This window comes from Balaenoptera musculus, chromosome 3 (genome assembly GCF_009873245.2).
Source record: "Balaenoptera musculus isolate JJ_BM4_2016_0621 chromosome 3, mBalMus1.pri.v3, whole genome shotgun sequence".
NCBI classification, from domain to species: domain Eukaryota; kingdom Metazoa; phylum Chordata; class Mammalia; order Artiodactyla; family Balaenopteridae; genus Balaenoptera; species Balaenoptera musculus.
This window is the reverse complement of record NC_045787.1, coordinates 114203708-114218279: the sequence shown is the minus strand read 5'-3', so window position 1 is coordinate 114218279 and position 14572 is coordinate 114203708. Positions and strand designations below refer to the sequence as shown.

The following is a 14572-nucleotide window of genomic DNA, read 5'->3' as shown; positions in this document are numbered from 1 at the left end:
TGATGTTGAGCACTTTTTCATGTACCTGTTGGCCATCTGTACATCATCTTTGGGAAGATATCTATTTAGATCCTCTGCCCATTTTTTAATTGTATTATTTGTGGGTTTTTTGCTATTGAGTTTTATGAGTTCTTTATATATTTTGGATATTAACTCCTTATCAGATATATGATTTGCAAATATTTTCTCCCATTCTGTAGGTTGCCTTTTCATTTTGTTGATGTTTCCTCTGTTGTGGAGACCGCATCAGTTTTGACCACATTAATTCAGTGGAAGAAATTGGGCTAGATTGAAGTACATTTAATGTGTTTTTATATAACCTTTAAAAATTGTGAATCACTATGAGGTGTACCTGAAACTTATATAATATTGTGTATAAACTATACCTCAATTAAGAAAACTTTTTTTAAGCCTCCATAGTCTAACTGATACAAAAGTATAGTGACTTGGCAGCCCATTTAAATGGAAAGCTATTGTTAATCAAAATTGTTTTCTGCTTAACATACAGAATTTTGCTCCAATGTGTTTTTATGTCTGTTGAACTAAAAAATAAAATCAAGTTGCGGACTGCAGTTTTATTTTTCTGGGTATAATCTGCTATCTGTTGGTTGAAAATGTTTTAGTAAGAGTTTCTAAAAAGCAGATGAAATGTGGAGAATGAAGTGGGGATGTTTAGCCTATCTAAAAGAAGTAGCTAGCATACTTGAGCAAAACTAGGTGGAGATGGGAAGATGCGGACTAAGCTGTGTGAAAGCATCAATTATGGATGGCTAAGGAATGGGTGGAGACCAAAGGAATTACTGGAAATGCCCATCAGTCTTTAGTTCCTGGCAGTAAACCCTGACAACCCCTAAGACATTGGCAATATGATTGTGCTGTAGATGCTGCTCCCACTATTACTACCACTGCCACCACCACCACCAAAGCTCTCTAGCTTACCTGAATTGAGACCAGAGTGCCTTAGACGTCCTTTGTGAGGACCCTGATGTTTGTGGAGAAAAGAGGGAAGAAAGTATGGGCTATTTTGTTCGCTGATATTTTAGGAAAGAAAATAGGCTCTTCTCTACTTGTGTACAAAGAATTGAATGTTTTATCTAGAATGAATTCTGAGGAAGTGAAATTTCTTTAAGTGATGAAGTATATTTTAGTTTCTAAACAAAGTATTGTATATTTCCCTGTGTGTTAAATTGAAGTCTGGCCATATTCTAACCTGACTCTAATAACTTTTATTTTTCTTTGTCCTGGGGTATCATATAGAGCACAGTTCTGCACCAGACTCGGAATTTCATCTGCCTTCTCCACTGCTGGGCTGTCAGCTTTTGCTACTGTCACTGCATCTTTTATTACCCCTAATTGGGTTTTTGTTTAGTACTTTTCACTATTTAAGAATTATGTTGCCTAACTCTGGCTGGAGGGTATGTGGGTATTAGTTATATCAGCCTTTGTACTTTGTTTCAATTATTTCATAGTAAAAAGAATTATAGGTTAAGTAAGAGTTGGTCATGTAATAGTATGCTTTTGTAATAGAGCTTTATAGTTTTTCTTATGAGTTATTTCTTTTGATTCTCTTATAGTAACTGTAAGATAAGCAAGTAGGTGATTGTTATTTTCTTAATTTTCATGAGAAGGGAGGAACTGGGACTTGAATTTGGTTCTTTGAGTAAAACAAGAAAGCTCATTTTAAATATTGGGTCTCTGTAATGGTTTTTTCATGGTCCCCAAAACCTTCATATTTAAGAATGTAAAGCTATATTCCAGAGCATAAAGGTTGCTGAAGTCTGATTTCTAGGTCAGTGGTTCTTACACTTTGGGTCCCAGGACCTCTTTATACTCTTCAAAATTACTGAGGATCCCAAAAAGCTTTTGTTTACATAGGTATATCTATCGATATTTAGTATATTAGAAATTAAAACTGAGCAATTAAAATGTTTATTAAATTACTTAAAAATAACAATAAACTCACTCAAGGTAACATACATAAGGTTGTTTTTTTCTTCTTAGTAAAAGCAGCTATTTTTTTTTTTTTGGTTTAAACTGAGGATATTTATTTACTTATTTATTTTCAATTTTTAAATTTTATTTTATTTTATTTTTTTGTACAGCAGGTTCTTATTAGTCATCAGTTTTATACACATCAGTGTGTAAATGTCAATCCCAATCTCCCAATTCATCACACACCGCCCTCCCAACCACCGCGTTCCCTCCTTGCTGTCCATATGTTTGTTCTCTACATCTGTGTCTCAATTTCTGCCCTGCAAACCAGTTCATCTGTACCATTTTTCTAGGTTCCACATATATGCGTTAATATACAATATTTGTTTTGCTCTTTCTGACTTACTTCACTCTGTATGACAGTTGCTAGATCCATCCACGTCTCAACAAATGACCCAATTTCGTTCCTTTTTATGGCTGAGTAATATTCCATTGTATATATGTACCACAACTTCTCTATCCATTCATCTGTTGATGGGCATTTAGGTTGCTTCTATGACCTGGCTATTGTAAGTAGTGCTGCAGTGAACATTGGAGTGCATGTGTCATTTTGAATTATGGTTTTCTCTAGGTATATGCCCAGTAGTGGGATTGCTGGGTCAAATGGTAATTCTATTTTTAGTTTTTTAAGGAACCTCCATACTGTTCTCCATAGTAGCCATATCAATTTACATTCCCACCAACAGTGCAAGAGGGTTCCCTTTTCTCCACACCCTCTCCAGCATTTGTTGTTTGTAGATTTTCTGATGATGCCTATTCTAACTGGTGTGAGGTGATACCTCATTGTAGTTTTGATTTGCATTTCTCTAATAATTAGTGATGTTGAGCAGCTTTTCTTGTGCTTCTTGGCCATCTGTATGTCTTCTTTGGAGAAATGTCTATTTAGGTCTTCTGCCCATTTTTGGATTGGGTTGTTTGTTTTTTTGATATTGAGCTGCATGAGCTGTTTATATATTTTGGAGATTAATCCTTTGTCCGTTGATTCGTTTGCAAATATTTTCTCCCATTCTGAGGGTTGTCTTTTCGTCTTGTTTATGGTTTCCTTTGTTGTGCAAAAGCTATGAAGTTTCATTAGGTCCCATTTGTTTATTTTTGTTTTTATTTCCATTACTCTAGGAGGTGGATCAAAAAAGATCTTGCTGTGATTTATGTCAAAGAGTGTTCTTCCTATGTTTTCCTCTAAGAGTTTTATACTGTCCGGTCTTACATTTAGGTCTCGAATCCATTTTGAGTTTATTTTTGTGTATGGTGTTAAGGAGTGTTCTAATTTCATTCTTTTACATGTAGCTGTCCAGTTTTCCCAGCACCACTTATTGAAGAGACTGTCTTTTCTCCAGTGTATAACCTTGCCTCCTTTGTCATAGATTAGTTGACCATAGGTGTGTGGGTTTATCTCTGGGCTTTCTATCTTGTTCCATTGATCTGTGTTTCTGTTTTTGTGCCAGTACCATATTGTCTTGATTACTGTAGCTTTGTAGTATAGTCGGAAGTCAGGGAGTCTGATTCCTCCAGCTCCGTTTTTTTCCCTCAATAGCTTTGGCTATTCGGGGTCTTTTGTGTCTCCATACAAATTTTAAGATTTTTTGTTCTAGTTCCGTAAAAAATGTCATTGGTAATTTGATAGGGATTGCATTGAATCTGTAGATTGCTTTGGGTAGTATCGTCATTTTCACAATATTGATTCTTCCAGTCCAAGAACATGGTATATCTCTCCATCTGTTGGTATCATCTTTAATTTCTTTCATCAGTGTCTTATAGTTTTCTGCATACAGGTCTTTTGTCTCCCTAGGTAGGTTTATTCCTAGGTATTTTATTCTTTTTGTTGCAATGGTAAATGGGAGTGTTTCCTTAATTTCTCTTTCAGATTTTTCATCATTAGTGTATAGGGATGCAAGAGATTTCTGTGCATTAATTTTGTATCCTGCAACTTGCCCAGGTTCATTGATTAGCTCTAGTAGTTTTCTGGTAGCATCTTTAGGATTCTCTATGTGTAGTATCATGTCATCTGCAAACAGTGACAGTTTTACTTCTTCTTTTCCAATTTGTATTCCTTTTATTTCTTTTTCCTCTCTGATTGTCGTGGCTAGGAGTTCCAAAACTGTGTTGAATAATAGTGGTGAGAGTGGACATCCTCGTCTTGTTCCTGATCTTAGAGGAAATGGTTTCATTTTTTCACCATAGAGAATGTTGTTTGCTGTGGGTTTGTTGTATATGGCCTTTATTATGTTGAGGTAGGTTCCCTCTATGCCCAGTTTCTGGAGAGTTTTTATCATAAATGGCTGTTGAATTTTGTCAAAAGCTTTTTCTGCATCTATTGAGATGATCATATGGTTTTTCTTCTTCATTTTGTTAATATGGTGTATCACACTGATTGATTTGCGTATATTGAAGAATCCTTGCATCCTTGAGATAAATCCCACTTGATCGTGGTCTATGATCCTTTTAATGTGTTGTTGGATTCCGTTTGCTAGTATTTTGTTGAGGATTTTTGCGTCTATATTCATCAGTGATATTGGTCTGTAATTTTCTTTTTTTGTAGTATCTTTGTCTGGTTTTGGTATCAGGGTGATGGTAGCCTCATAGAGTGAGTTTGTGAGTGTTCCTTCCTCTGCAACTTTTTGGAAGAGTTTGAGAAGGATGGGTGTTAGCTCTTCTCTAAATGTTTGATAGAATTCACCTGTGAAGGCATCTGGTCCTGGACTTTTCTTGTTGGAAGATTTTTAATCACAGTTTCAATTTCATTGCTTGTGATTGGTCTGTTCATATTTTCTATTTCTTCCTGGTTCAGTCTTGGAAGGTTATACCTATCTAAGAATTTGTCCATTTCTTCCAGGTTGTCCATTTTATTGGCATGGAGTTGCTTGTAGTAGTCTCTTAGGATGCTTTGTATTTCTGCGGTGTCTGTTGTAACTTCTCCTTTTTCATTTCTAATTTTATTGATTTGAGTCCTCTCCCTCTTTTTCTTGATGAGTCTGGCTAATGGTTTACAAATTTTATTTATCTTCTCAAAGAACCGGCTTTTAGTTTTATTGATCTTTGCTATTGTTTTCTTTGTTTCTATTATTTCATTTATTTCTGCACTGATCTTTATGATTTCTTTCCTTCTGCTAACTTTGGGTTTTGTTTATTCTTCTTTCTCTAGTTCCCTCAGGTGTAAGGTTAGATTGTGTATTTGAGATTTTTCCTGTTTCTTGAGGTAGGCTTGTATAGCTATAAACTTCCCTCTTAGAACTGCTTTTGCTGCATCCCATAGGTTTTGGATCATCGTGTTTTCATTGTCATTTGTCTCTAGGTATTTTTTGATTTCCTCTTTGATTTCTTCAGTGATCTCTTGGTTATTTAGTAATGTATTGTTTAGCCTCCATGTGTTTGTGTGTTTTACTTTTTTTTCCCTGTAATTGATTTCTAATCTCACAGCATTGTGGTCAGAAAAGATACTTGATATGATTTCAGTTTTCTTAAATTTACTGAGGCTTGATTTATGACCCAAGATGTGATCTATCCTGGAGAGTGTTCCGTGCGCACTTGAGAAGAACGTGTAATCTGCTGTTTTTGGATGGAATGTCCTATATATATCAATTAAATCTATCTGGTCTATTGTGTCATTTAAAGCTTGTGTTTCCTTATTAATTTTCATTTTGGATGATCTGTCCATTGGTGTAAGTGAGGTGTTAAAGTCCCCCACTATTATTGTGTTACTGTTGATTTCCTCTTTTATAACTGTTAGCAGTTGCCTTATGTATTGAGGTGTTCCTATGTTGTGTGCATATATATTTATAATTGTTATATCTTCTTCTTGGATTGATCCCTTGATCATTATGTAGTGTCCTTCCTTGTCTCTTGTAACATTCTTTATTTTAAAGTCAATTTTATCTGATATGAGTATTGCTACTCCAGCTTTCTTTTGATTTCCATTTGCATGGAATATCTTTTTCCATCCCTTCACTTTCAGTCTGTATGTGTCCCTAGGTCTGAAGTGGGTCTCTTGTAGACAGCATATATATGGGTCTTGTTTTTGTATCCATTCAGTAAGCCTGTTTCTTTTGGTTGGAGCATTTAATCCATTCACATTTAAGGTAATTATCGATATGTATGTTCCTATGACCATTTTCTTAATTGCTTTGGATTTGTTTTAGTAGGTCCTTTTCTCCTCTTGTGTTTCCCACTTAGAGAAGTTCCTTTAGCATTTGTTGTAGAGCTGGTTTGGTGATGCTGAATTCTCTTAGCTTTTGCTTGTCTGTAAAGCTTTTGATCTCTCCATCGAATCTGAATGAGATCCTTGCCGGGTAGAGTAATCTTGGTTGTAGGTTCTTTCCTTTCATCACTTTAAGTATATCATGCCACTCCCTTCTGGCTTGTAGAGTTTCTGCTGAGAAATCAGCTGTTAACCTTATGGGAGTTCCCTTGTATGTTATTTGTCCTTTTTCCCTTGCTGCTTTCAGTAATTTTTCTTTGTCTTTAATTTTTGCCCATTTGATTACTATGTGTCTTGCTGTGTTTCTTCTTGGGTATATCCTGTATGGGACTCTCTGCGGTTCTTGGACTTGGGTGGCTATTTCCTTTCCCATGTTAGGGAAGTTTTCGACTATAATCTCTTCAGATATTTTCTTGGGTCCTTCCTCTCTCTCTTCTCCTTCTGGGACCCCCTATAATGTGAATGTTGTTATGTTTAATGTTGTCCCAGAGGTCTCTTAGGCTGTCTTCATTTCTTTTCATTCTTTTTTCTTTATTCTGTTCTGCAGCAGTGAATTCCACCATTCTGTCTTCCAGGTCACTTATCCGTTCTTCTGCCTCAGTTATTCTGCTATTGATTCCTTCTAGTATAGTTTTCATTTCAGTCATTGTATTGTTCATCTCTGTTTGTTTGTTCTTTAATTCTTCTAAGTCTTTGTTAAACATTTCTTGCATCTTCTCCATCTTTGCCTCCATTCTTTTTCCAGGGTCCTGGATCATCTTCACTATCATTATTCTGAATTCTTTTTCTGGAAGGTTGCCTATCTCCACTTCATTTAGTTGTTTTTCTGGGGTTTTATCTTGTTCCTTCATCTGGTACATAGCCCTCTGCCTTTTCATCTTGTCTGTCTTTCTGTGAATGTGGTTTTTGTTCCACAGGCTGCAAGATTGTAGTTCTTCTTGCTTCTGCTCAAAAGCAGCTATTTTTAAAAATAGTTATTTTGAGGCATGGCATTGTTATACATATCTACAAATCTTGTTAATGTCTGTTTGACTTAACTGAAGTTAGCTGGATTCTCATACCTGCTTCTGCATTCTGTCTGTTCTATAGGTTCTTTTGTTTCTAGTGCATGAGGCCAATTTAGCTTCACAGAGATAAGTAGTCGGAAAAGAGAGAAGTATTTTAATAGCCTTTTACAGACTGTCTTTCATATTAAACAGGACTGCACAAGTGGTAGTTCCTTAAGAAGAATCTAAGAAGATCAAAGCTTTTGTTGATTTCAGAGGTGATCATCAAAGACACTAAAAAGTTTACATAGTTTGAAGTAATGCACAAGGCATTTGTATTAGACTTGGTAGGTATTCATTTTAAGGGAGGAATAAGCGTGGGATGATGTCACTAAGCCCATTGGAAAATGCAGGAGCCTTCTCTTGTGTTTCTGAGGTTCAGAGGTGTTATTTCAATTACGTGTAATAAAGGGATCTGGTGAACTACATGACTCCTCTGTTACCTGCTAGGAAGTTAACCAACCTGTATGTTCATGGCTGAGGAGAAAGAGACGTAGCAGACCATCATTTTCAGAGGAGAGAATTCTAAGGAAGGAAAAAGAATGTGATAGTAGTAGCAGTACGTATTGCCCACTGGGGTAGCAAGAAATGCAGGGTCCTCATTTTATACACACGCATGCAAACACACGTAAGACTCGGGTTTTGAGGAAGATAAATTACTCTCTGTAAAAAGAGATGCTAACATCTATAGACTGTTATAAGTAGTAGTTAAAGAGGGGCATTTGACTAACTTGTAATCTAATATCCTAATTTAGATCGGAAACTTCCTCTCATATGTAAGTGATGGGAACTCCATTAATACGGTGTTGTGTTCTTTTTGTCAGACTGTAGGTATACTGTTAGAGCCATGCAGTGACCGTGGTGATGGTGAAGATGGCTGTCTTGAGAGGTAAGCATTTTCTCTTGTTGTTGCTAATTAATTATTCATTTTGAGAATTGGAGTTCTTTACAGATTCTGGGGTGAATTTTTTAGATGAAGCTATCCATTATAACATACATTTTAGATGATCTAGAAAACCAAATGTCTTGTTTTGATGGTAAGTATAAAGCATATTAAATGCCCATAAATATTCAGAGTAGATGCAGGTTCAGACAGACATTAGTTATAACTTGGAAAAACGTTCAGAAGGAAGAACACAGCCTTCTTGGAGACACTTAAAACTTTCAGCTGATTTGTAGAACAATTTGGGAGTTTATTGATATTCTGAATACATTTCAGTGAGTTAATTCATAGTCTTGGAACTATGGATAGCTAACTGAAAGTTTGTAGCATAGTTGCATCAACAAATATGTAGGGATGTTTTTGTTCCCCTTCTAACTACTCCTCCGTGTGTCCCAGTACAGTCCTATGCAGTTGGTGCTTGTTTATGTCCTTGGCCAGCAGTAATGGAAGGGGGATCCCTGAGGCAATGAGTATTTCAGCCATATGTAGTCCCCATAGATACTCGATAGATAAAGTCCCTTTAAACAGAAGCTTTCTGGAATGTTTTAAAGTAGGTTTTGGGTGTCGTTACTCTTTTTATGATTCTTTAAGACATTGCTAAGAAGTGTGTTATAATTTTCTTCAGGATGATGATTTGATATTCTAAAAACACATTAGTAATGAAGTTGGAGACTAGATTGTAAATACTGAGAAGTCCCATACAGCATTACTAATTTGGTGATAGCCTGTTGGCAAGGGTAAACTTGCATTAATGCCATTGTCTCTCTTAATTGTGGGTAGGAAATCTGTTCTCTGAGGGCACGTAAATTCTTTGGAGCCATGTCTCTGGAGCGTCCCCATACTCTGAAGGTCCACAGATTTCCTGCTTACAGCAGTTCCTTGTGCTTCCTTTCAGGAGGCAGGAATGATCTTCTTCCAGCCCAGGGAATATTGGAGCTATGGGCTGAAGATAAAAGATTAACAACATTAACAGGCATCCCCAGAATGATGACATCTGGATTTGGTAGAACAATAAGGATCCATTTAGTGAGGACTCAATCTTTTTCAAGAAAGCTCTTTCCCCTTCAACTTATGTATAGGTTAGCAAACTTGTTTTTAGACCCAAAGATTTTCTTGGTTAAGTGGATTACATTTTGCATGTTTAACACTCAGTGTTTCTCAAATTTAGGTGATTAGGTCTTTTAGTCTGTTAGGGTAGAATTTAGCTCATCCCCCCATTTGCTTCCACTCTAAGCAAAAGAGGGCCTTTGCTTCCCAGGGAATTTAGTTTGTTTCTCATGCTCAGCAAGAATCCATATTTAGATCAAGACCTGTCTTCTTGCAGTTCTTTTATGCACACTCTTTTATGGCAGGGTAGGAGCAGCACCAGTGAGTATCTTTGTAAATTGCCACAGTGTCTTTGGGGAGGAGAACTTTCCCGCAGTCGGCATATTGATAACCTACTATGATACTAGATACTGTGTTGACTGGTCAAATAGGTAGAGATCATTTGTGACAGCTTGCTTTAACACTTGTTCTATATGGGGGTTAATTTTTATGGGGAAATAAGTGAATTGAGATTTTATAAATTTCCTTTTTACATGTTACCATTATGTTTTTAGGAAGGAGAGGTTTAGAAGTAGTAACCTTGTTTTGATTGTAATAGAATACCATCAGATTTAAAATATAGGTACATAGCTATACCTTTAAAAAATCTTTAAAAAGGAAAAAAATGTCCCAGAGTGGGAGAGAATAAAGTCATTTGGTTAAAACTAATATTTATTTTTATAAAATCTTTTCCATTATACATTCAGTTCTTTTGGTTTTTATTTATTGTGGATTATATTTTTCCTTTTAAAGTGTTTTTCTTTTGGGGGAGTGACTGTGTAAGGGGGTGGTAAATGTTACTTAATTTTTCTAAACCTGAACTGATTCTGTGGATCTTTTCAGTAGTGTGTGATTTTCAGATAATAAGGCTCCAAAGAATGGGCATATGTCCAGTTGTTGTTTTATTCTCTCACCCTGTAAATGCTAACTGTATGAGGAAGAGAGGAATCTAGGTAAGAAATATGCAATGATAGTAACCAATTTATTCTTAAAAGACTAATAACTTTACTTGATTTTTAGGAAAGAATATTTGTCATTTGACAGTGATAAATTGTCACACTTCATTCTGGTAAGAATTATTTTTCACTTATGGTTCTTAAAAGTTCGACTAGGTTTAATCTACCAGTTATTGTATCTGACCTTTAGCTCTTGGGTTTAATAGGTTTAAAGGAGATTGAAATGTAAATACTCTTACCAAATGTTTTACAGTTAAGCAGCAACTTGATTTGCCACTTTTGTTTTTTTGTTTGCTTTTGTTTTTGTTTTTGTGTTATTTGCCACTTTGGGTTACAAGAAACTTAGTTATGAAAACAGTTTTCTCAATTTGGGATCCAAACTTTGTCTTCCAGTAAGATGTATTATAAAACTGCACATTTGTATTTGAAAATAGTTTGAATGGTGGGAGTGGGACAGTTAACTGTAGGCACAGTAAACTAATGAAGACTACACAGGATATATGCTGGTTGTCTTTAAGCTGGGTGTGAAAAGCTTCTTGGTTGTGAAATGTATTCTTTATTTTAAAATACAGGATTCTAGTAGCAAGATATGTGATTTGAATGCCAACACTGAATCAGAAGTGCCAGGAGGTCAAAGTGTTGGTGTTCAAGGGGAGGCAGCATGTGTCCAAATTCCACATTTAGATCTGAAGGATGTTTCTGACGGTGATAAATGGGAAGGTAATTTTACCCACACACATTATTTTCCTGATAATGTTATTTGTAACTGAAATTACCCAAGGCAGTAATGAGATTACTGCCCTTTTCTTAGCAACCTTATTCATTTTTATTTGATTCATATAAGAGTGAGTGACTATTTTTACTCAAATGCACTAACGAAATTATGGGGCAACTATCTCATTGAACTAAAAGTTCTTATTTTATCCATTAGCTCTGAAGATGGATGTTAAAACTGATGAAAAAAATAAAATCAAGGATAGGATTTTGTTAATTGTTAAACCAGGTGCTGTCTCCCAGTTTTTGAAAGTCTGGTATGTTAGGGCTTGGGGATCTCACCACTTTAAACAGAGGGCTTATATATAGCTGCCTTTTCTTTATAATCATCAGGAATACATTTAAAAAGAAATTATCTTCAAGGTTATTTGTAAGCACATATTGTGCTGTATCCCTGTATCTCTGTGTTAGGTTATGAAGGTATGGGAGCAGGGTCCTAACAAATTTTACAAAGAAGAGAAATTTTAATTTTAATTTAAAAAGGCAAGCCACATGGGTGTATGTATTTGTCAAAACTCAGCAGATGTATACTTAAGACTTGTGTTTCATTGTATGTAAGCTTTTTTTAATCAAAAGAAGCAAAAACTGTAAATAAATACCAAACTTCAGTGAATGATTTGCATGCAGAAGTGTTTATGGGGAAGTATACAGGTATCTACAGTTTACTTTGAAATCCATGAAGAAAATAAGACGGTTAATGGAATGGGAATGTTATAAAGCAAGTATAGTAAAATGTTAATGGTAGAATCTAGGTGATTGGTATATAGATGTCCACTTTAAAATTCTCTCAACTTTGCTGTGTGTTTGTAAACTTTCAAATAAAATGTTGCGGTTGGGAGTGGAAGTAAGCAGCAAATTTGGATCCAGGAGGCCTCTGGATCATACACCTTCCTATGTAAATAGACAAGGAGACCACTCAGAAATCTTAAAGTTACATATTTGTTCACTTGGATGAAGATCCCTTGGTAATCTCACCTTTGGCAAGTTAGCCAGTGACATACAGTAGCAATAACAAGAGGAATTGCAATGCCAATACCACAGACTCCTTTTGCCACCTCAAGTCTATGTACCTGATCACAGTTGGAGCATTTTTATTTATTTATTTTTAAGGTATAGCCAATTTTCTAAAAGCCCCAAACAAGTCATTGTGCCAGTCTTTACTGCTGTCTTTCCTCCTGCCCCCCCTCCCCCTTTTTTGGTCTAGATGTTTGGCATACCTAATGGCATATTATGTGTCTTAACTTAGACTAAATCAGGAAGTTGTCTTCCATTTACTTTGTTCTGGGTTATTCAGGATGTTTGGAATTTATGAACATGCTCCCCAGAGTTAGGGATATGTTAGCATTCTGGTGGCAGTGAAGATCAGATGTTCATTTTAGTTATTTATCCTGGCATGATCACTGAAAAGGAGTGGTGGTCAACAGAGCATCCCTTGAGCTGTAGTAGGAAAAGAGTCTGTGAAAGATGAAGCTGGGATTCTGACAGAGGATTTAATCCTGCTTCTTTTTGGAGGATGCAGATAAATAGCCCTTTACAGTCTTTGTCCTGAGGGTTCTGATCTTAAGTTTTAAGCATAGAAGACAATTTGTTTTCCATTGTCTGAGGAGATAGGACATTCTCTGTCCAGCTTCAGCTTTCTGGAGGCTTCCCCAAAGAGACCCTGATGGTAGGCTCTCTTTTGTTGCCTTGTCAGAATCCATCCTTTACAACTTGTGGTGGTAGGGAAAGTAGGTCACTATGTACTCCTGATCCCTGATTTTCAGTCTCTGAACTGCCCTGTTAGCTACCTGGCTCGACAGCTGTGACAAGTCCTCGTAGACCTCCTTCTGGCTCTTCCAGGAGTAAGGGTCAGTGACTTTCAGAGAGCCAAGAGCAGTAGACATCTGAGTAAACTTCTCAGTCATGAACTCTGCATGTGCTTGGGAGAGTAGCTGTTAGCAGACCATGTTGTTCTTTCCAACTGTGCCCCATAATACGGAGACTGATTTTCTACAACTGGGAGTCAAGATATTCTAAATAGTAGTCTTCCTTAAGAGACCAAATTACTTTAGACCCTACATACCTTGGAATCAGAGACATACCCCATTTGAAATGACTCTTAATAGAGAAGTAGGGTGACTTCAAATGGAGGACCACCTCACTCTTCCTAAGTATGTGGGTTTTGTTTTTTTGTATTGTTCAAAGGGTAGTCAGCAGAATGCAGTTCGCAAGCAGGTAGCACATGTCTGCCACCAGTATGCATTTGTAGCAGCCATCCAAAGATCTTGGTTTTTAATGGAAGTAGACAACATCTTTACTTTAGATTCTTTCCTGCTGACTCTTGAATGAAATACGGTAGGATCTTTTCAAAGAGCAAACTAAAGGAAATATTTTTCTGTCAAATCGTTTATACTGAAAAGCTTCAACAGTACCTGATTAAGTTTCCATTTCTTCAGTTTTATGTTTGAGTTTTAATAGAACAGCACTACTTTGATTTTTTTTTTTTTTTTTTTTGCCTTGCTTGCTGAAACGGAAATGTATGTTTGTGTTTGTTTTTAAAGTTTGGTTAGTAGTAATTTCTTTGAATAAAGTTTTTGAGCAGAATGCCTAACTGGTTTTAGGGAAATGTTTTTGGTATCTTTGGCTTTGTGTTAGTTATGTGTATGGTTTGTTCTGACTGTGCTGTGTGTTCACTTTAGTATTTTTTGCCATTTTTTTCCATTTTATTAGCGTCATGCCCTATCACTTTTCCCCTCATTGATTTCAAAACAATGCATCTGCAGAGAGATGGGGAGGGTAAGTATGGTTCACCATAGTTTAGCTTTTTTGCCTTTTTATGGTTCACTTTGTTTGCCTTCTTATTAGCCCTTCTCCTGCTGTCCCCATATATTAGGAAAACTATTCTGGGTTAAAGATGATACCCAGAAAATATTGTTTTTGTTAGTTCCTACTTTTCTTAAAACAGGAGATTTCTCATAAAATGTTTATTTCCTGTTATTTATTTTCTGGGAAGCAGGTACAAGGGTTGTTTTGAAAATCACTTTATTGCTGGGTTTATTATGGGATTGCACGCTTAGTACTCAATTTTTAGTTATCAGATTGATCTGGGCTTTAAAAACTAAATTAATTATGTTCTTATTACCCTGAAAAACAGTAATGCTTTAAATTGCTAATGCATAAAGTTAAACTAAATTAGTAGCAATCCGTAGGTATTGTGTGAAGAAAAAGAAAACATCATTCTTGATTTCTGACACTGTCAAGCCATTTTTGCATCCAGAAATACTTAACTAATTTTTGCTATTAAAAGCCACAGTATCAAAGTTTTACGCTGTAGTTATAATAAAGTTAACATGTAGATGGAAAAGTCCCGATCCCCACCCTGAATCCAGTGATACTTGAAGATAATTTTGTATTTGGAGTATATTTGTGGGTTGTGTGTTTATCTATATGTGTTCTGTATGTAATCAAACCTTATTTGTGCAAAGACATCAGATGTCTTAACATGGCTTCATTTGAGAACATACAGGATAACTCCAATAAAATAAATGTGCTTAAGAGGGAGTAGTGCTATTAAATTTTGTCTTGGTCATACTTTTGGGTG

The 14572-nt window shown here is 36.0% G+C and overlaps 1 protein-coding gene across 11 annotated transcripts in view; it reads left to right on the top strand.

Moving 5' to 3' along the window:
• FAM13B (family with sequence similarity 13 member B) overlaps positions 1–14572 on the top strand; it is a 111735-nt gene that overhangs the window by 81940 nt on the left and 15223 nt on the right. For 8 of the 11 annotated variants that reach the window (XM_036849327.1, XM_036849317.1, XM_036849318.1 and 5 more), the window contains 4 exons: positions 8058–8122; positions 10283–10331; positions 10791–10938; positions 13702–13767. In XM_036849327.1, coding sequence (XP_036705222.1) covers positions 8058–8122; positions 10283–10331; positions 10791–10938; positions 13702–13767 — 328 coding nt within the window. The remainder of the gene's footprint in view (positions 1–8057; positions 8123–10282; positions 10332–10790; positions 10939–13701; positions 13768–14572) is intronic. The other 3 variants (XM_036849319.1, XM_036849326.1, XM_036849324.1) reach the window with 1 other exon arrangement.